General features: G+C 39.8%; 1 protein-coding gene across 3 annotated transcripts in view; it reads left to right on the forward strand.

The window, feature by feature from the left end:
* Positions 1-21,067, forward strand: part of SLC44A5 (solute carrier family 44 member 5) — a 211,144-nt gene that overhangs the window by 71,001 nt on the left and 119,076 nt on the right. The window contains exon 1 of one of the 3 annotated variants that reach the window (XM_063137348.1): positions 8,193-8,261. The exons of the other annotated variants lie outside the window; for them this stretch is intronic. Within the exon in view, the coding sequence (XP_062993418.1) occupies positions 8,252-8,261 (10 nt within the window). The 5' untranslated portion in view covers positions 8,193-8,251. Of the gene's footprint in view, positions 1-8,192; positions 8,262-21,067 lie in introns of those variants that run through there. 3 annotated transcript variants of the gene reach the window in all.

The following is a 21,067-nucleotide window of genomic DNA, read 5'->3' on the forward strand; positions in this document are numbered from 1 at the left end:
TGCTGTGGCTCTCTTTTAGTTCTAGTATTCAGTTCAGCTCTTTTGTACTTTATCCAGATACAATTAATTCTTTAAGCTTGCTATCCCTGGATCTGATTTATGGAATGAACTTTGAAGCTACATTCTAGTTTGCCTACTGACTTTTATCTTGCCCTTGTGATTTTTCATTCATGAACTTGTTCCAACTATCCCAGGCATCTCTTCTTTCCAAATCTGATCTAGTAGAGTTTTTCTTGACTTGGTGCCAAATCTTTTAAAGAAGTATTTATTTACTCTGCTTATCATTTGCTTTTACAGAACAAGCCCATTCCCATCCAAAGGACTGATCAGGTCTATATACAGTACGCTTAACTTTAAGGATGCTGTAGCATTAGGTACTGCCAGGCTATCACCAGGTCAAATACTGTTTCTTAAATGGTCATGAAATGAAATGAGAGTGAAAAGTCAAAGTTGTAAATAGTCATTTTGCACCAAGAGATTATGTTAATCTCTGAAAAAGTGTTGCATATTTATGCTTTTAAGTGTTTTGCTTTAGTGTGTTTGTTAATTTGCAAATTTTGCTGTAAACCCTCCAGTGAGCCAGTAAACAAATATGTAATTTTGGTCTAAATGGCATAAAGCTAAGTATTTCTTCATAAGTTTCACTAGGAAAAAATGAACAGCCCCAGTTGTTACTTCCTTAGCAATAACCATTTGCAGTCTGTGTCTGTGATATTACACAAGCCTAATTAAACCAGAGGGACTTGCAGGAAGAAAATTCAGCAAGTTAGAACTGGATTCAGCTCTCAGATAAATAAGAGTAAATCCATAGCAAGCTAGTCAAGCTATTTTTGCTATTTGTATTAGCCAAGATCCAACGAACTGTGCAAGTAGTTATGTGTGTCCAAGGAGGCTTTGGAGTCATGCTGCATGGTTGAGAGGAGAGTTTCAAAAGTAGAAGGAAGAAAGAGGTAGACAAAAATTCCACTGGGCATGTGCAAGCCTTGGCATGGATTGTTGTCGTCTAATGCTCAATGACATGTCATCCCTGTGTTAAAGCCAAAACTGGCTTGGCTGTAGTGGAAGCTACATCTGAAGGTAAAACTAAATGTAATATGAGAGATGGTTGTAAACAGTATCAAGGAATGGTGAGAGAGGGGCTTCCTAATTCTCCCTGACCATTTGCTTTTACTCAGCTCCTACCCACAGCTGCTTTTTCACCCAATGAGAGAAAAGCTATTGTCTCCTCCTGCACTGAATCTGTTCAGAAAAATGACCAGAGGGGTTAAGGACACTTTATCCTGCTATTCATACGCTCAAGGTTCCAGTTGTCTCTTTTCAATAACAGAAAAAAATGCAGACGTTGTTACATGTGCCTCTCACGTACATTTTTTTTTACTCCGAAAGCACAGGTTTTCTCAAAGCTTCTGATAAGATGGAGTGCTAAATCAACATGGTTATCTAATGAGAAAAAGACACATTGCTTTGCGGTATAGGAGTGAGGCATATGGACTAGGGGCGTGGTTCGGATTTGGCTGAACCTGAATTAAGAGCTCTATCACACCAGCAATTTATCGCACTCTCGCCATGCCTGGTATGTGCTTTTGCAGTGCGGTACTGACATGATGTTGTCTAGGGTGACCAACTGTCAGGATTTCCCCGGATTTGTCCTGGTTTTTGTTCTTTCCATGGTGTCAGGGGGGATTTTCTATAATTTTCAATAATGTCCTGGAATGACACACCTTCCCCTTTAAGGCTGCCATTAGCATGGCAGGAGGGAGTGACATGCTTTCTTGAGGCACATCATTCCCCCACCCCGAGCTCCAATTGAGGTCTTAAAGGGGAAAGTGCGTCATTCGTGGACATTATAGAAAAGGCCCCAATTGGAGTGGATGGTGGTGGTGCAGAATGAAATCCTTTCCCCTCCTCCACTCAAATCAAGCTCTTTAAGGTGGTGAGGGAATAACGTACTTTCTGCAGGACTCAGAAAGCTGCTTCCCCCCCCACACACTAGGTGTCCTCTTTTTTGGTTTCCCAAATATGGTCACCCTAATGTTGTCCCTATCCTGTGCTCATCTCACCTCTTCCCTTCCATTTTCCATCTTATTTTGGAGCGAGGAAAGTCCAATTCCCACCCTCTGTGTGCAATAAAGCCTCTCCTCCATCCTGTGTATTGCTGTCCTTGTGCTATATCAGACCATCCCAATTTTTGTTGGGGGCATGTGTGTCGAAAGGTGGCTTCACTGACAAGAGAGGAGGGCTGGGCGGATCTCTGCTCAACTGCTCAACCATGCAGTGGGAGGAAGAGAGGGCACCCGAACACCCCACGCAAAAGGCGAGCGAGGCTGCCGCCTGTGTCCAGGACTCAGTCCCATTCAACTCTATGGTTCTTACTCCTGAGTAGGCATGATTGACCACAAACTTCTTCAAAAACGAATTGTAATACTTTCTCGTCACTTATATTGTTTAATATGGTCATAGGGGAAAACATAGTGTGTTGTTTAACGCATATATTGTAATTGCGCAATTTCAGGCTGCCATACTATTGTATTTGCGATCCAGGTGAAAAGATACACGAGCTGAAAAAGCACAACAATGCACAGACATGAAGGTGCCCAGCGCTCAACTCACTAAGGAAACAGAGGGGGAAACCTCAGAGTCAAAGCGGGAGGAAAAAGTAGGTGTGATGGAGCTCTAAATCAACTTGCACCTATTCCTCTGAAATTTTGCAGGTTTCTTGCCTAGGGAAACCTTTCTGATCGTTTGTATTTTCATACAAAATACCAAAAAGTCATGGAAGGGGGGCAGTCAGTGGAAGTGAAATATTACTATTGTTATTATTAATAATATACTATATGATTGTTATATAATACATTTTGTGTGTGTGTGTGTTCCATTACATAACAATATTATAATATCATCACCATCATCATAAATTCCTGGAAGTAGAAAACTACAACTGCATTGGGAGGGCTCATTTAAAATCTTTCTCCTGCATGTGCTATAAATTTCTACTGGCAGGCTTTTTTCTTTTTTTTTAACGTGATGAAGAATTAAAATTGTTTTCCCTGGTATACTCCACCTACAGCCTGAATTTGTACTCCCCACTTTGCCATGCTTGCCACTTCATTCTACTATATAGCTTCATCCCACATAGCTGTTTCCCTCGAATTATCCCCTACAGCGCTAAGCTGTCACCATTGTTGTTGTTAGCTAAATCACACCCCAGGCGGCAGCGCTCCTAAGATCCTTTGCATACCAGGAATTGGGTTTAAGGGGGAAATGTAAAAAATCAATGGATGACCCAATTCAATTCAAATTTGGTATGCTTAAAGCTCTCCTTAATATCTATTACTGTGCCAATTTTGATGTCTGTATCTTTAAAGCTTATGCAGATGTAAGCATTTGTTTAATTTTTCTTTAAACATATCAAATCCTACTCCTGCGACCCCAGTGGCTGCTCAGAAAACAACAAATGATTCGCTCGAAAAGTAGTACCAAAATAGGGTGGGTCTATTGCCTTTGAAGCACAATTAAAGCAGGATGCATGGGAGTACTTCACAGTCAAAGCAGATTATAAACTGGAAAACTTCGGAATCCTTTGCACGCAATTCGCAGTGATTGCACAGTATAACTCTGGTGTGATAAAGCTCATAGGTACAGAGCTGCCTTCCCCAACCTGGCATACTGGCTGGGGAATGCTGGGTGCTGTAGTTCAACATATCTAGAGGGCACCCGGTAAAGAAGGGAGAGCAGGGCTGTATTGCTGGCCTCGCAACATGTGCTAGGTTGAACCACTCTTCAACATCCATTAGTTGAGTGAGGATGTCTGCATGAGCAGAGTCTACAAGAGAGAAGCTGCTCAGATTTAGACATTTTCTTCATAGACATTGAGGATGCAGCTGGCTGGCATGCATGGTGTTGGTGGGGGGCGGGGGCAGCAGTGCCAATCTCTTTGACTCCAGGAAATGGTTGGTTTGCCTGACAAATTGTGAATGCAATACACCAGGTGTTTGACAGCCCCCTGTTTTGCAATCCCCACTTCAACAGCAGAACTAAAACATTAACAGGACTGGTGGACTACATTTAATAATCTAAGCCAATTTTGGAGCATTCTCTTGGAAACATTTGCTATCAGTTAGTAAATAATTGGCAAGTTCTTAGTGGTAAAGAGCCTCATGTGGCGCAGAGCGGTAAAGCAGCAGTTTCTGCAGCTGAAACTCTCCCCACGGCCTGAGTTCGATCCCAGTGGAAGCTGGTTTCAGGCAGCTGGCTCGGGTCGACTCAGCCTTCCATCCTCCTGAGGTCGGTAAAATGAGTACCCAGTTAGCTGGGGGAAAGGTAATAACGGCTGGGGAAGGCAACGGCAAACCACCCCGCTATAAGGCCTGCCAAGAAAACGTCAGCAAAAGCTGGCGTCCCTCCAAGAGTCAGTAATGACTCAGTGCTTGCACAAGAGGTTCCTTTCCTTTTTTCCTTAGTGGTAAAGTTCCAACTTTAATTTAATTTTCATATTTTAATTACTAAAATCAAATTTGGGTTAAACAGCTCGATTGTTGAATATTGTCTGATGTCTCAAATAATAAGATTTCAGGAAATTCAGTTCACAGCTCACTCGAGGGGGTATTTTATGATCAAATTAAATAAATTAGTGTCAGAATGAATAGAATAACTCATAGTAACAACAGAATCGGACTCCAAAAACAAAGAAACATCTAGGAAAATGATGGGTAATATCAAAAGCTTCCAAAGACAGGCTTAGTTTAAACAATCAAACCCATACTGCAAAATTGTTGGAGGAGTTTTGACATTCCTTTGTGGTCTGGGGCTGTCAGGATCTGCATGTATAATTCAGCTTCTAAAATTAGCAAACAGACTGATCATCAGAAAACAGCTGTGCTGCTCCAGCAGATTGTGGTGCACACTTATTGGATCAGTATAGTGCTAGTCCAGCATAGAGGACTCCCCATTCTACAAAGGAGCTCATTGAGGAAAGCTAGACAGATCATGAAAGGGCACTTTTTAACACTAGTGTCAGGAGCTAAGGTTGGACAAAGAACAGTAAGAAGAAAGGAAGGCTACAAGCCTTTGCTGTGCTCTTATAACCAATGAGTTTTCCCTTCCAGGCTGGAAGACTTCTAGATATATGCTTCTTAAAACTATGCCCTGGATTTTAAGTATTCAGTTTCAGTACTCACGCTCTCTCTCTTTCTCTCTCAGTATCTTTCTAATCTCTCAAATATTGTCCCTTTTGCTCTGCGTTCTAAAAACAAGTATTCCTATTGGGAGCTCTGAGAAATTTTCAAATTTCCTTAAATGTTTATGGCTGATTTTCGTGTAGGATAAAAAGATGCCAAACTGAAGGCATGGTTCAATCAAGAGATTCTGATGACATTCTAAAGTTGAAAGATACAGTTTGAATGGTTTATGAATAGCTCCACAACTGAGACATTAAATTACAGCCTGTATAACCGCATGAGGACGATGAATACTGGATACATAAAACACTTTTATTGCCAGTTACCTTTAAGGTTGAACAGAATGAAAATCCATCATGTGGGAGCTGTCCTGCAGCACATCATGCACAGGGGGATTACAATAAGTGCAGCAGGAAGAAGAGAGGCAGAATTTGAGATTCAAGAAGGAGGAGAATTTCAGGGCTTGTGACCCAGAGAAATGAGGAGGATTACAGGACGCATGATACAGGAGGAAAAGGATTACAGCTCATGTGATGTTGGAAGACATAGATTATGGCAATACAAATTTATAAATCCTCACATATTATTTTTTTATTTAAATTTTAGTTGGAGAACCCAGTGGAGATCTCTTGTAACAAGGGGACTGCTATCTTTACAGCACAGTCATTTTGCACATTTCCTTCCTAGCAAATGCCTAGGTGATGCAAGTGTTATCATGCCTCCACACATGGGCATGTGACACCCTGGGGCGTTTATGTGAGCACTAAGGATATCCAGCTTGTTAAAGAAGGATTAAAAAATAAAGTATATTGCAGAAACCAATTACGAAGTAAAACATGATCACTGTAAAATTGCTGGTTAATAGTATTTTCTTAAATGTTTGCAGAGTTAAATGGGCACTTTGAAATATTTATTGCCTGTTCAGAATGAGTTTTCAGTGTCATACATACTCTTTAGGTAATATTAGATGTTTACTTTTTCCACTTCTTGAGAAATGTGAGTTAATTTCATGCTTATCAAGGGCTAGTTTAGCTAGGCAGTGTGTGCAGGATTATCTAGCACTTCAGTGCTACTGGGATGCTACAAAGCATGCTAGCATGTATAACGTGTACATCACCCTTCCTTTGGGATCCGAGTGGGATTTTGCGAGTTAGGAAGACCAAATTGTGACAGGTTTGGAATGGTGTGTGTTGTGCCTTTGACCTTATGGTACCTTCCTGGCAGTTGGTACCATGTAGCACTGGAATAATTTCAGTGATGGCTTGCATGGGTATTAGGATTATGACTCAATAACATTTTGTGTTGCTTAGGACCAGCATGTCCATTGATTGTATCCCTAACCCATTCAATCAATCCTCTTAAGGCAGGGCACGTTGATGGGAGAAAAGGAGTAGATATGCTGCATGTAATGTACAGTATATGCTGGAATTGTTTGCTATACATTTTATAAACCTCTCTTGTGCACATTATCTCCCATGGAAGTGAGGAATCCAGGTACACATTCTCCTGAAAGAATGTCAGGGTTTAAATGCATTAAATATGGGTAAGTGAGAATGTACAGAGGAGAGAAACTGATGGTGGTAGCAGCTGACAGTTGGTGCTGAAGAAGAATGTATTTCCTTTTAAATTCATTCAATCAATCAAGGAATAAGGTAGTCATGGCTGCTTTTTGTGTTCCTTCCATCAGCTCTCTGGCAATAGTTAGCAGGACTCCATCTTTGCTCTATGAAAAAAGTACCTTTTGCTGAGCTTGGAATATTGGGCCAGCATCTTTCCCTGCATTTCAGAATTGCAGGAACGTTATAAGGAACTGGCGACAGATCTTCCATCTTTACCTCTTTTAATAGATTTTTTTTTTTTTGGTGGCAAGAAAAAAGACACAATTGGAAAACGTTGGGAGTATTACAAACTGAAGATGATGTTTTCTAGACCACTGTAAAATTCCATGAATGAAGCAGGGCAATTGGATAATAAAAGTCTAGCCTTAGCTAGACCTACCTGAAAGTCCGGGGCAGAGGAAGGGAGATCTCACCTTACGTGTAAATGGGGGTGACATCTCACATTAATCACAATGCGAGATCTCCCCTCCTCTGCCCCGGTACTCTTTGCCACTGAGTTCACCTGTACCTCAAGTGACAGATCTGGATCCAAGAGCACCCCCAAACTACAAACCCATAGTTTGCTTGGTGTAACATCTTAGCATTAAAAGTAAGGTCAGTTTACGATGGAAGATAAGTCTGGGATTTATGATGGCATTGAGGATGGGTGGTGTGGGTGCTATATTTAAACAATGTTATGGTGCCCAACCTTACAAAACAAAACAAAACAAAACACATAAACTTCTCAGTTACTTGGCAGCTGCATGATCCATTTTTATTTTGGATGCTTATTGCATATGACTTGGTCTACATCTATTTTAAACAACAATATCTATCTTAAACAAACAAAAAACAAACACAAATCTATAGACGAGGGAAAAGTGGAGACAGAAACTGGATTCTATCTCTACATCTTCCTCATCTGTAGATGATTCTGCCAATTTAAATTTTGTTTCTTATTTTCTCTGCTCAACAAATTAAAGTGGTTAGGAAGGATTTGTTACATTCAAACTTTATAGGTATTAATTTTATTATGCACCTGAAGTATGTATAGGTGTAAGGTACAGGCTAAATCAGAAGAATGGACCTTGAGTATTTCATGCAAATAATAAACTGTTTGAATTTATAGTTCAAATTGATGGTAACTGTTCTAGACAATAGAATTTCAAATGCCTTTATTGCTTTATCATTGTTTTCAAGTTTATGAATGCAACATAGTTCATAAAAACTGAGAATGGCCAATAAAATGTTTATATTCCGTGACTTTTTCATTAAAATTTTAAGATGATGAAGCATACTGTTAATATGTGAAAATCTATATTGAAAGAATACAATATATTAATCTTTCCCAACCTGATGTCCTCCAGATCTGTTAGTCTACAACTCCCATCAGTCTCTTCCATTATGGTCAGGAGAGTGGTACCACAGGGTAGTAACCCAAAACATGGAGGACACGATTAGAAAACCCTTCAATATATGATTATAGGTAAGAGGAATGGTGCCTTCTGTGGGTTGTGTTTTCTACTACCTCGTTATCAGTAGTAGTTTTAAATATTATTTAGGGGAAATCCTTTTTAAAGACGCATTTAACAGGTCTTACTTTTGAATCCTTACGTATGTAGTAAGAAGCTGTTTTTGTTGGTTAGTGGATATGTCAGGATAGTTTCACTAACCATGTTTCTGGAAGACATCTCAGGCTTAAATATGTATTATTTAATACATATTTGTTCCTCACTGCACCATGAATGTACATAGCACTGTACAGAGTCACATATTTAAAACTAGACAGGCCCCTGCCGTCTAGATGCTTATAACCAAAAATAGGGAATGGGGGAACCAAAAACAAAAAAGGGAAACAAATATGGAAGGAAAAGTATAGCCAAATGCAGCTGCACATACTTAAAAGTAGGGATGGACTAATATGACTGTTTCTGGTCCATACTTAAAGTAGGAATGGACTGTTGCTCTCTACTGTCACAAGATTTTAGCAGTAATTCTATTCCGTTGCACTTTTGCAATAATCTGCTAAAGTAAAAAAACACGTGCACACACATATACAATCCCCCTCTTAAAATACATATTTAGATATACATTTAATACATATTTAAGTATGTACTAACACACATATTTTGTGTTAGTACATACTTGTGAAGCCACACATAACACACAACTGCAGCTTCTATCAGGAGGCAAGAAAAGCCCTTATCCATCCTTTCACGCAACGATTACCTGGACGATCGTCCGTGACCCTTATGTCGGTCCTTTTACAGGGTCAAGATAAGCATACCACTGAACAAGTTGCTAAATTTCTTAATCATGCAATCCTTACCAGATCAGTTATGGTGGCAGGATTTTCCTTTGCTTCTAGCACAGAACTTTAAGAAGGCTCATGTAATCATACTCTGTTTTAATTTCATGTATGTTAAATATTTATTGTGTGTTTTTATATGTTTTATTGATCTGTTGACTGTAATAAAAGGAATTGAATTGAACACACATATTTTCTACATACTAAAAAACCTGTATAACTGCTAAGAGCTAAGTAGCATCATTCAGAGAAATACAACATCTGTTGCACAACGAAGTTCCAACCTGCACATTAGTGCAAGATCAGGATATTTCATATAGGAGTTAGCAATTTGAGCATCTGTAACTTAAAGCTTCGACACAGTTGGCAATAAGGATTAAGGGATTTATCCAAACCCCTTGCACAAAAGGGAGAGAGGTGGCACCTAGCATATTTTCAAGGAACCTGTTCCATACATAGGGGTTCAGCAAAAGAAAATGGAGACAGCATGAGAAAATGAAGATGTTTAAGTGAGATGGGCACCTTCTATTAGATGAGGATAGCAGTGAGAAATATGTGAAGGGATATCATATGATCTCTAAGCAATGAGAGGGATGAATGGTTTTGGCAGCAGACTTTTTAATAGAAGTAAGTGGACTGAGATATGATAGAAAAGGCCAGAGATAAGGTTGCCAAAGTCAAGGTGAGAGATGACCAGAGCATGTGTTGAAGGGACAGAGATTAATGGATAGTATGGAATCTAAGCCTTATGTATTTCCCCCCTCTGGTCATTAAAGAACTGGACATTGTAAAGTACAATGAGTAAATATTGGCTGGATGCTTGCTCAGTTGGACAGGATCTTTAGAAAATCATCAAAAGAGAAACTTACTCCAGTGCACACCTCAAAAACATAAAATAGAAAAGAAACATAAGAGCTTATATTTGACTAGCTTATATTTGACTAGACATTCAAAACTGAAAATGTAGCTGTTGGCTCTTTTATGTAATTTAAGTAAAGCTTTGATTGCTGTTCAGAAGTGGGTTATCAATTGCTAGGGAATATTTTTTTTCACTTCAAGATAGAATTAAGACTCCGTTTTTAAACTAGAATTACCATATTAATCACATCCATATTATCGTCCTCTCAGCATGAAGAATTTGTGTATAGTGCTCTTTTTGCACTTAGAGCAAATAGATATAGAGGACCCTCTTATGAATCACTTTTCTGTGTTAAAAAAAACCTAGTTGCCATAAAGTATGGTCCAGTAGAGTGCTTGCATATGTTTGTCCATGACTTTATATGTGGTAACAAAAATATCAATTTGTTTGCATTTGTCCCATGTAAAGAGGAAATACCACTGTAACTGCAGTCACTAGATAGCACTGTTTAATGAAACATATAGAACTCACAGATAGGGGCAAAAAGGGAGGTGGCTGAGAAGTGCATGTAAAGGGAAGATTTTAATCCTGCAAAGAATACGGAAGCAGAAGCCCCCATAAAAATTGCAGAATGAAAAGCCTCCTTCTGTGTGGAGATGCACAGTTGGATGAAATGGGGAACTCTGGTTTAATGCTAGCCAGAAACTGACACAGAGTTGGAAGAGGCGAGCAGCAAGGGACGAATGCATGACAATCAACCATGGTTTATGAAGCCATGGAAGAAACCTTAAAAATCAACCATAGGGCCTGTTCAGACAACACTCTATGCCATGGCTAGGCTGTTAACCCTTTTGCAGTAAATGGTTAGTGAGTGTGGTTATGTAGCCACCATGGTTAGGAATGGTTCACATAACATGCTACGTCATGGTTCACATAACATGCTACGTCATGGTTCACATAACATGCTAAGCCATAATGTTTAGCTCAAAATGCTTAACCACCATTGGAGAGAAGGGCAACAGTTCAGGGCCAAGCAAATGCAACTAACAACAGTGTGTGTGTGCGCGCTAAAAGCAGCCATGTGGGGGGAGGGATATGGATATGTAGCACAGGAGGAGGGGTAATTGCCCCCCCCCAAAGGAACTTCTCCCTATCTGCTCTCCTAGAGCTGCTATTATCCCTGGAAGGAAAATGTACAGGCACAATAGATTGTGTAAATTTTGATTTCCACCATTAATAGCAGCTCCAGGTGGGTGCTTTGCATTAGGGTAAATGGTTACCCCTTCCCAATGTAATACCTATGGCTGCTTTAGCCAAAAGACATAAAGGGTAAAGTTATCAAGAATTGCATAACTACATCTGTGACGTCATGTGTAACTAGGTCATGTGATAAATGTAACATAGCAGGTGTTACATGGTTATGCTTGAAATCCTCTTATCTCTTTATACCAAGTCCTGTCTTTGTAGCCCTTTTCTGTGATTGAAGAATCTGTAGCCTCCCAGCTGTTATTGAACTCTAATTCCCATCAGCCTCAGTCAGCCAGGCCAAGAGTTAGGGATAATGGGAATTATAGTCATTGGTTCTCCACCCCCTTCCCCATGTAGCATTATTTATTATTATTGACTGTGGGCAAACGGGTATTGGGGGGAGTAATGACTGAACAAGCAGAAAGGACTGCAAATAGGAGATGACTGTAGTAAGGAAGCAATATGTGGGAGGACAATGACGTTACTGTTTATCAGAGGAATGTGTGGCTCTCCAGATATTGTTTGACTGCATCTCCATGATGGGTATTGCAGCCCAAGAAGATTTGGAGGGCTACACATTTCCCAAATCTGCTGTAAGTGAATGACTGTATTTGCTGCTGTATGTAAAAAAAATCATACCTCACTAAACATAAGAACCTAAGAAGTGCCCTGATGCTGGATTAGACCGAGGGTCCATCTAGTCCAGCACTCTGTTCACACAGTGGCCAATGAGCCATCGGCCAGGGATGAAAAGCAGGACATGGTGCAACAGCACCCTCCCACCCATGTTCCCCAGCAACTGGTGTACACAGGCGTACTGCCTCAAATACTGGAGATAGCACACAACCATCAGGGCTAGTAGCCATTGCTGGCCGCCTCCAGGAATTTATTCAACCCCGTTTTGAAGCCATCCAGATTGGTGACCATCACTAGATCGTGTGGTTGTGAGTTCCATAATTTAACTATACGCTGTGTGAAGAAGTACTTCTGTTTATTTTTCCTGGATCTCCCACCAATCAGCTTCATGGGATGATCCCAGGTTGTAGTATTTTGAGAGAGGAAGAAAAATGTCTCCCTATCCACATTCTCTATATCATGCATAATTTTGTACACCTCTATCATGTCTCCGCTTAACCTCCTTTTTTCCAAGCTAAACAATCCCAGCTGTAGTAACCTTCCCTCATTGGGGAGATGCTCCAGCCCCTTAATTATTTTAGTTGCCCTTTTCTGCACTTTTTCCAGCTCTATAATATCATTTTTAGGTGTGGTGACCAGAACTGTACACAGTATTCTAAGTGTGGTCGCACTATAGATTTGTATAAGGGCAGTATGATACTGGCCGTTTTATTCTCAATTCCTTTTCTTATAATGCCGAACATGGAGTTTGCCTTCTTTACAGTGGCTGCACACTGGATGGACATTTTCATTGAGCTGTCCACCACAATCCCAACATCTCTTTCGTGTTCAGTCACCGCCAGCTCAGATCAGGTTATACTTGAAGTTAGGTTTTTTTTGCCCCAACATGCATCACCTTACACTTGCTTACATTGAACCGCATCTGCCATTTGGATGCACACTCTCCCAGCCTGGAGAGATCCCTTTGGAGCTCTTCACAATCCCTTTCTGTTTTAACAACCTTAAAACACATTTCTCTGTAATTTCTCTGTAATGCTAATAATTTAATTTTATATGCAACCCTATAAACATTTCCTCCATCCAAATTTATATCTTAATGATTTCACAGTGAATATCACTGTCCTACACCACCACATAGTTAGCATAATATTTAATATAACCTTGGAACAGGGTAGATTGAAGAATTCCCATTGGTAATTATATTCTCTACACCGGAGTGCTTTCATACTCTTTATATTAATCCCTCCCCCTCCTCCCAAGCAGACCTTTGTATAGTGACAATATTTTGTAAATGTCAAGATGCTGGTCTTTTTTGTAATGCTATTTCTTTAATAAAAATGATAAAAGGTTTTTGATAGGACAGCAGAATGTAAATACGGTAGAATTATTTAACTTTTAATGTTTACAAATGGCACTACAGGAACTAAGTATAATGTATGCAGTGCCATGCAATTTCATTTGAAACATTCTTTGCAGTCTGAGGATCTGAAACAGTTATAAACAGTGGTAGATTTCAGATATCCAGTATTGCTTCTAAACACATAGGCAAAACCACACAAGTACATGGAATGTTGCTCTTAGAGGAATTCTGTTTTACAAACTGTAGAATGAAGCTAGAATGATATGCTGTGCCCAGTCCGTGGCTTTTCCCGGCTACTCGCGAGTAAGCGAGTAGCTGCAGTCCCGGCCTCAGGCTGGGACTGCAGAAAAACCGCCGTATAAGTGATTTCGCTTATGGCGGTTCAAATGAGGTCTCAGCACGGCCTGACCCCGGATTCCCCTGTGCGTCATCTGGACGCACAGCAGGAAAACAGGGCCTCACAGCGCGCTAAGACCTCGTCTAGCAAGGCCCTTAGACAGGATCTACACTATGGCCTTAAAACAGTTTATAAGAGTAGTGACAACTATTGGGGCCCAGAACACACTACACTTACAGGTTTTAAACCTTTTTCAAAGTGTCATATCCTGCTTGGTGTAGATCTGGCCTTAGTGTGACATCCAAGCTCTCTCACTTACACTTGCTCAACCTAACTCACAGGATTGTTGTGAGAATAAAGTCAAATCACATATTTAGTAATGTAATTCTGATGAGCACACCATAATTAGAGGAAGGAACTATATGGATTAAATCCAGCATTGCTTGAGGGAACTTTCACTTGTGCAATGAGACTTCCCCTTACTCTCCTCCCCCTTCCAGACCCCAAAAATCTGCTCTGGAGGGTCCCTCAACTTTGGAGCAGATTTAGGGATGCACATGGAGAGGGGGACTGCAGGGGAAATGGATATCAATTTCACCAGTATTTCCATTCTTTTGGTGGATGGCCACCATTACATCTAACCCTATATTGTCATTTATCGAAAGGATATATAGGCCCAGTCTCACTGACACCAATTATATAGACTCAACTTTATGTTCTCTCAGTTCATAAGAGATGACTTATATGTCTGTTATCTACAATGAGAATTTGGTACATAGTTTATACATCAGAAAATTCTAGCTCCACTGGAGCATACAGATCCTTCACTTCATTCATCTTTTAAAGCCATGTAATAACTCTTAAAGAACAGATTATTTCAGTGGGTTATCTATAAAGAAATTGTGCATTTTCATGTTGGTTATGAATTTCTCCAAAGCACAACTGGCAGGCATGCAGAAGAATTGCGAATGAATACAATCCAAATGTTGCCATAATTAGCCAAAGAAATACACAAGAGTTCCTGTAGAAAGTAAAAGATTACTGAAAGAGGTGGTGGTGGTAGAAATCATCTGGAAGGACATGTGATTACATTTCATGTAGGACACTGGTAGTATAAAGTAGCCAGCACAATTCAGTGTAAAACATAGGGCTCATCTATACCAAGCAGGATTTTCCACTATGACAGTGGTATGAAAGTGGTATATAAAAGGCAGGAGCCACATTACTGCTTTATAGTGGTATTGAAGTGCACTGACAACTGTTGGGACCCATGACACATACCATATACCACTTTCATACTGCTTTCATAGTGTTATATCCTGCTTGGTGTAGATGTGTCATGAGCCCCAACAGTTGTCAGTGCACTTCAGTACCACTATAAGGCAGTAGTGTAGATCCTGCAGTGCACTTCAATATCGCTATAAAGCAGTAGTGTGGCTCCTGCCTTTTATATACCGCTTTCATACCACTTTCATAGTGGAATATCCTGCTTGTTGTAGATGAGCCCATAGATTTCATGAGAAAAGTTAACCTGCATTTAAGCATTTGTTGTTGTTTCTTCTTGATGGCTAATGCGAATACATTTCTGGAGTTTTGTCTTTTCTTTTTTTGGACACTTTACTTTCATACATGTCATTACATTAAAAATAGGTTCGCAAACTCTTAAAATCATCAGTTTATTTAACATTTCTTTATTGTGAACTAAAAAATAATAGTTCTCGAAAATTAAACATGACTAATTTGCATTATTAAGTAAGTCTTTTATGCCCCTCGGACATCACGGTGTGAGGGGGAGAAACAGTAGTTGCGGTGGGAAGGAGGGGAATAAAGGCCTCACATGTCGCACATGTGGGTCCAAGCCTTTAAAGGCTGCTACTGCCCCTTACTTGTCCCCAGAGCTCCTGCTCCTCGCGAGTTTCACGGCTCACGTGTCTGGATATGGTATGCCTTCGGAGATCCTCCTGCCTCATCTACTCAGGGTTTTATGGCTCTACGTGGGGATGATGTGTGGCGGTCTCCCCACACTCTTGAAGTGTCATATAAGAAAGGGGCCAGGTTACCCAACTCCTGGCTTAAGGGAGTGGCTCGCCCTTAAACCAGGCAAGTAGCCTAAGATTAGTACATATTGATTCCCGCACTTTTCACATGCAGTTCCAGGGAGGGGTTGAATCTCCCTTGTTGTTAAATAAAGAGGCCCTAGTTTATCCCAAGCTCTGGTGTCTGTTTCTTTATTCCGTGTTTCCTTATCTACTTGTAATAAGGTACAAATGATAATTATATATAAAAATTCAACATCATTTATCTTCCATCATTTCCAAAGAATAATTTTATACAGAATCCCTACCATAACAACTAAAAAAGTGGGACAAAGTGAAAAGAGAGCCTATTTTACTCAATTAAGATGTCATTGTAGTAGTCCAGTAGAAGAGGATATCCAGCAATCAGGATTTCAAATAATTATAGTGGTCCGACAACTCATATTCAGATTTTTATAACCATAAAATGTGCATGAACCTAATGTGGTTCATTCAACTAGCTTGGGCAATCTTGCAGTAGTACAGTTACTTAAGAATGCATTTTTTTTACTATATTGACTCTGCAATTTTGCATATTCAGAACTCATCCACATTCACCCAAAGGTGCCTATTGTTTTTGCTCAACTTTTACCTGTCTAAAGAACTGAGCCTCTATATCTCACAGATGGTGTATGTGTATGACATAAAACTGCCATACACTGCCTTGGAAATTCAGACTGTTAAGTGAAAGCTGAGTTTTACTGTTCCTATGGTAAATCCTATTTTATTTGTATAATTTTCTAATGTTCGAAATATTTGTATTTCTACATGTATGTATAAATATTTTATTTTGATGTGTTTGTCATGGTCTTTGGCGAGTACAATAAATTTTGAACTTGGATGATGATGTATTTGACATCCCTAGAAAATAACTGGTAAAATCACATTCCCAATGAATAAACATTAGGAAAACATGCAGAAGTGAACAATATTCATAACCAACTAGGAAGATCATATTTTAATACTGGATAAAATTATAGAACTTTGAAATATTTCTGTCATCAGCAACACTACACAAACAGCTAAAGCCTAATGAAAGAAAGAGACACCAGAGTTTCTTGTTCCAATCCAGATAGTGGAGATATGCATGCGGAAGCAGTCTAGTATATCATGCTGGAACAGGGCTTCATGTGTAAGTCAGTAGTGTGTGAAGATGCATACCTGAATGTAGATGTCATCTACTGTATCTTCACTGCATCACTTCCTATTGGATGCACTAATTGGCATTTTGAAAAAGATTCTGTTAAAAGTGCCGGAACTGGAAAGAGTCTGTTGTGGATGTGAAATCTTAACCTTGATACACTACATTATGTAAATTGGCTGCTGAAAAATAATTAGGAAATGAATGCTTGTTTTGATTGTTAGGCAGAATTAGCTTGACATTGAAATATCTTTACATTTCTCTGTGACACCCTAGTTTTTGCATAGAGGAATAATGAATAATATAAAATTCTATAGCATAAAGTAAGTAATGTCAAAATCTAATTTCATTCAAATAATACTCAAATATTGCTGAATATATCTGCTTTCATGGTATACATGCATCATTCCACAAATAAGCATGGCCATTATACATAGGAAGCTGCTTTATACTGAGTCAAACCATTGGTCCATCTAGCTCAGTATTGTTGACACTGATTGTATTCAGATGACACAATAGTCAACAGTTGGTTAAATAATCCATGGTAGACTAACTACTCCACCATTGACTATTGTGTTGTCTGTTAGGGGGAAACCATGCCATGGTTGGTTATTGTCAAGAAATAACCAATGTCAATAATCAACGGTGTGCAGTGTTGATTATTGTGTCGTGTGACGGGCTCCATTGATTATTTCTCCTGCCTACAGAGTTACAAGGCAAGAGCAGCAGACACTTCTGCCGCTCTTGCCCAGTGGGGCTTTATAGCCAGGGAAAATAATCCGGTCAGGGGAGGAGATCTGTCCGCTGATTCTTGCTGCGGTGGCAGCAAGCCACATCTTCCTCCGTGGCATGGTCGTCGCCGCAGCAAGAATTGATGAACGGATCAACATGCCATGGAGTGGACTATAAGGACAGGGTTGGCTATTATGTTGTCTGAATGCACCCACTGACTGGCAGCAGCTCTCAAGGGTTGCAGGTAGGATTCTTTTCTTGCCCTACCTGGAGAAGCCAGGGATCAAATCTGGGACTTTCTGCATGCAAAGCATGTGCTCTATCAAGCTGAGCTATGCCCTCTGCCTGCATATATCTGTACAATCCACATAATTCATTCTTATCCTCGTAGAACTATCTAGTCATCCATCGTGAATATTTCAGGAGACTACAATACCATAGAGCCTTGTAGAATCTCTTCGTTGCTGAGCCATTTTACTCCAAAGGAATCTGCAGCTTTATTAGCTAACTGCACTACATTAACTTCTGGATCACTCCAGTCAAAACTCCTGATTATGAACCCAGTTTGCCAGTGTACTGCTTTGCCCCATGCCTCAAGAATGCTTTTACTCTGCTTACCCACCAGTACCTCCTTATACCTGTGCCATTTTGGTTGGCATCCCTGGATTGCCCATGACATGTTGTTCCACCCAGACTTTCACATAGCTTCAACCCCTACTGTTGGCAGATATCACTGTACCTAAGCTGTACATCCATAGAACGTTCCTTTTTAGCTTTCAAGAGCTCATTGTCTTGCTTTCCTGCTAAATTCACAAGCTGTAGTTTAACTATATTTTGAATCTGGTGTGTGCCTATATAAATAAAATATGTGTTGTATGTATATAAACAGTTAAAACTTGTGATATATATATGCATTAATAATGTATCCCCCAATAAGCAAAGATGTTAATTATTTTATATTAGATCAGTGTTTTAAAGGGACCTGTTTAAGGATTCAGAATGCAAACCAACTACAGGGCATATGGGATTATAAAGCAAGTACTGAAGTGCCTAATTAGGCACTGTAGTTTTCTTTCTATAACCAATCTTACTGCTGTTTAATGAACTTTTAAAAGGAGTAGTTAAATAGTATTGAATTCTATAAATATAGAATTCAAATAATCTTATGAGTAGAGCACAACTATAAACATAGTAGTACACTCAATACTATCTTCAAAGCATAGTATGCTTGTGTAGGGCCAAACTACAGATGCCATTAATCATGTGATTTGCCCTTGAGTGCAGGATTTTTCTTTAGAAATAGCTAGTGCAGGTTTCCCATTTTGAGTTCATTCCCTATCATGGGAGAATAGGAGAGCATTAGACCTCTCTTGCTGTGATCCCAGTCTAGATCAAGGGGGTCATATCGACAGTTTGGATGGGGGAAACATTCCCATTTGCATTAATGGGACCTTTCCCCATGCAAATTGCATGGCCTCAGTCTAGATTAGGAACAGATTGGGCATGGAAGGACTAAAGCACCACTACCCTTCAATGTTATAGTTCAGATCTGCCTCTCTCCCAACACCACTGACTATTTTCCAAAGAAAAATCCTGCAATTAAGGGCTAACCATATGATTAATGCTATCTGTAGTTGGGTCCTTTGTATTTCAAAAAGAAGCCTTGTCAACTTGTTCATAACCTACTACTGCAACACCAGGTACCAGAAATATTTAAGAGATATCAAGTGTTCTTTCCTAATAGAGACCACAGTAGATTTCTAGCATCTTAACAAAACTCTGAAAAGCTGCAGCCAAGGAAGTAGCTCAAACAATGAGTAAAAGTTTGCTAGCTTCCTGTCTTTGAACCTCCTTGCCTTCTTAGGATTGCTGAACCATACTGCTGGAGTGACAACAGAAGCCACAACTGGCAGAATTGCCCTACTATTTAATGCTTAAAATTCAGTGCCTAGACTCTATCAGTTGTTACAGAGAACTCCTGTTCCAGGTCCGATGTGTCCTCAGTCTCTCTTCTCTGTTCATTGTTTCTTCATGTCCTTGCTTTTTAACTTCATCCTTAGATATCCCTGTATCTTTTAGGCCCGCTCCTGTGGTCCGGTTTCCCTCCTCTGCACAGCAGATAGCTCCTAATAACTTTAAGCATGTTGAAGTTTCTTCAGAGTCCCTTTTTATTAGCTCATTTATCTCTTCTGCAATGTTCCTCAAAGTTCCTTCTTCCCTGAACAATTGGAAGCTCCATGACCTTCTGTGCCATCACACCAGTTTGAGGCTTCACTATTGTGAGCAGAATGCAATATAGTTCAAGGGTAGGCCTCCAACACCTCTCTGGCATCCACTGAGGTACCCTCAGTTTTTATTAATACATTTTCTTATGAGCAGGTAGTACTGCTTCAAAGCAAAGTGAGGGCCTCCTAACACCACTATCTTTATTTCCCATGAATGCAGCTGGGCCACATGTGGGGCTCAGAGACATTCTTAAGACATGGAGTGTAGTGTGCAGCTGCTTGCTGACACTTTCCTCTGAAGAATGCCCAGTCACCAATAAAAAGAAGGGGGGAAGAAGTAGAGACTCCTGTGAGAGAAAAAGAAATGGATGAATGAGTTAGCGGAGGAGGGGTTGCGGAGAAAAGGTGTTTGCATTCAGGTTTCTGTTGGCAATTAAAAGTATGGGTTCAGAGAAGTTTTTTAAGGTGTTGGAGCTCAGAGCCCCACTTCTGTCTTGTATTCAGTCTTTTGGGCAGTATACGTGTCGATTAATCCAGGGCTACCATGCCAAATATCCTAGTTGCGTATTATGTCTGCTTGTTCAGTTCACCATACATAATGTTATTAAATATTTCTCAGTTAAAGGCTCCAAACCTATGCACACATAACTGGGAGTAAACACTGAACATAATGATACGTACTTCTGAGTAAGTATGCTGAGGATTGCTTTGCATGTCTCAGTTCAACCCTTATCAACCTTGGCAAGCAGTCTTGATAGTACTTGCGGCCTGATTCAAAACATTAAATGACATAGAACTCACTGACTTGCTGTCTGAGTCCCTTTGTGGGACAAGTTTGTCTTATGTGATAGATCCATTCTCTTGTTTTTTGACAATATTTTGGCCGCTATTGATTGCTTGGCAGTATCTCCTAGTTCTTTATGCTAGTTGTGGGTTCGATCAATTGGGATCTGGTGTCATAGCGTTCTTAGCTATATTTATATTGGCAAAGATGTTTACTGCAAGCATCTCAACAATTTTCATTGTGGGAGTTGGAGATAATGCAAAGTAATTCTCATCAATAAAACTGCAGATATATAATTGTGTCTACTCACTAAGACAGATAAAAGCCTTTTAAATGCCAATATTCCTATGATGCAAAACCATAATGTGAGATGTAGTATGAGACAAAATCATGCTAAGGGTCAAGCTACATCTTATATTAATAGCATGTTTCGAGGAGGAATAATTGTGCCAAAATACATTCGGATTTCATATTGTTTATTAAATGTTTCAGTGTTTTCCTTTTATAAGTCAATATCATAGCTAGAATGCAGGTAAAATCTTTGAATGACTCCAGTACAGAAGTGAGTTTTGGCTCCTTTGCTGGGT

Source organism: Elgaria multicarinata, chromosome 1, assembly GCF_023053635.1.
Source record: "Elgaria multicarinata webbii isolate HBS135686 ecotype San Diego chromosome 1, rElgMul1.1.pri, whole genome shotgun sequence".
In the NCBI taxonomy this organism is placed as follows: domain Eukaryota; kingdom Metazoa; phylum Chordata; class Lepidosauria; order Squamata; family Anguidae; genus Elgaria; species Elgaria multicarinata.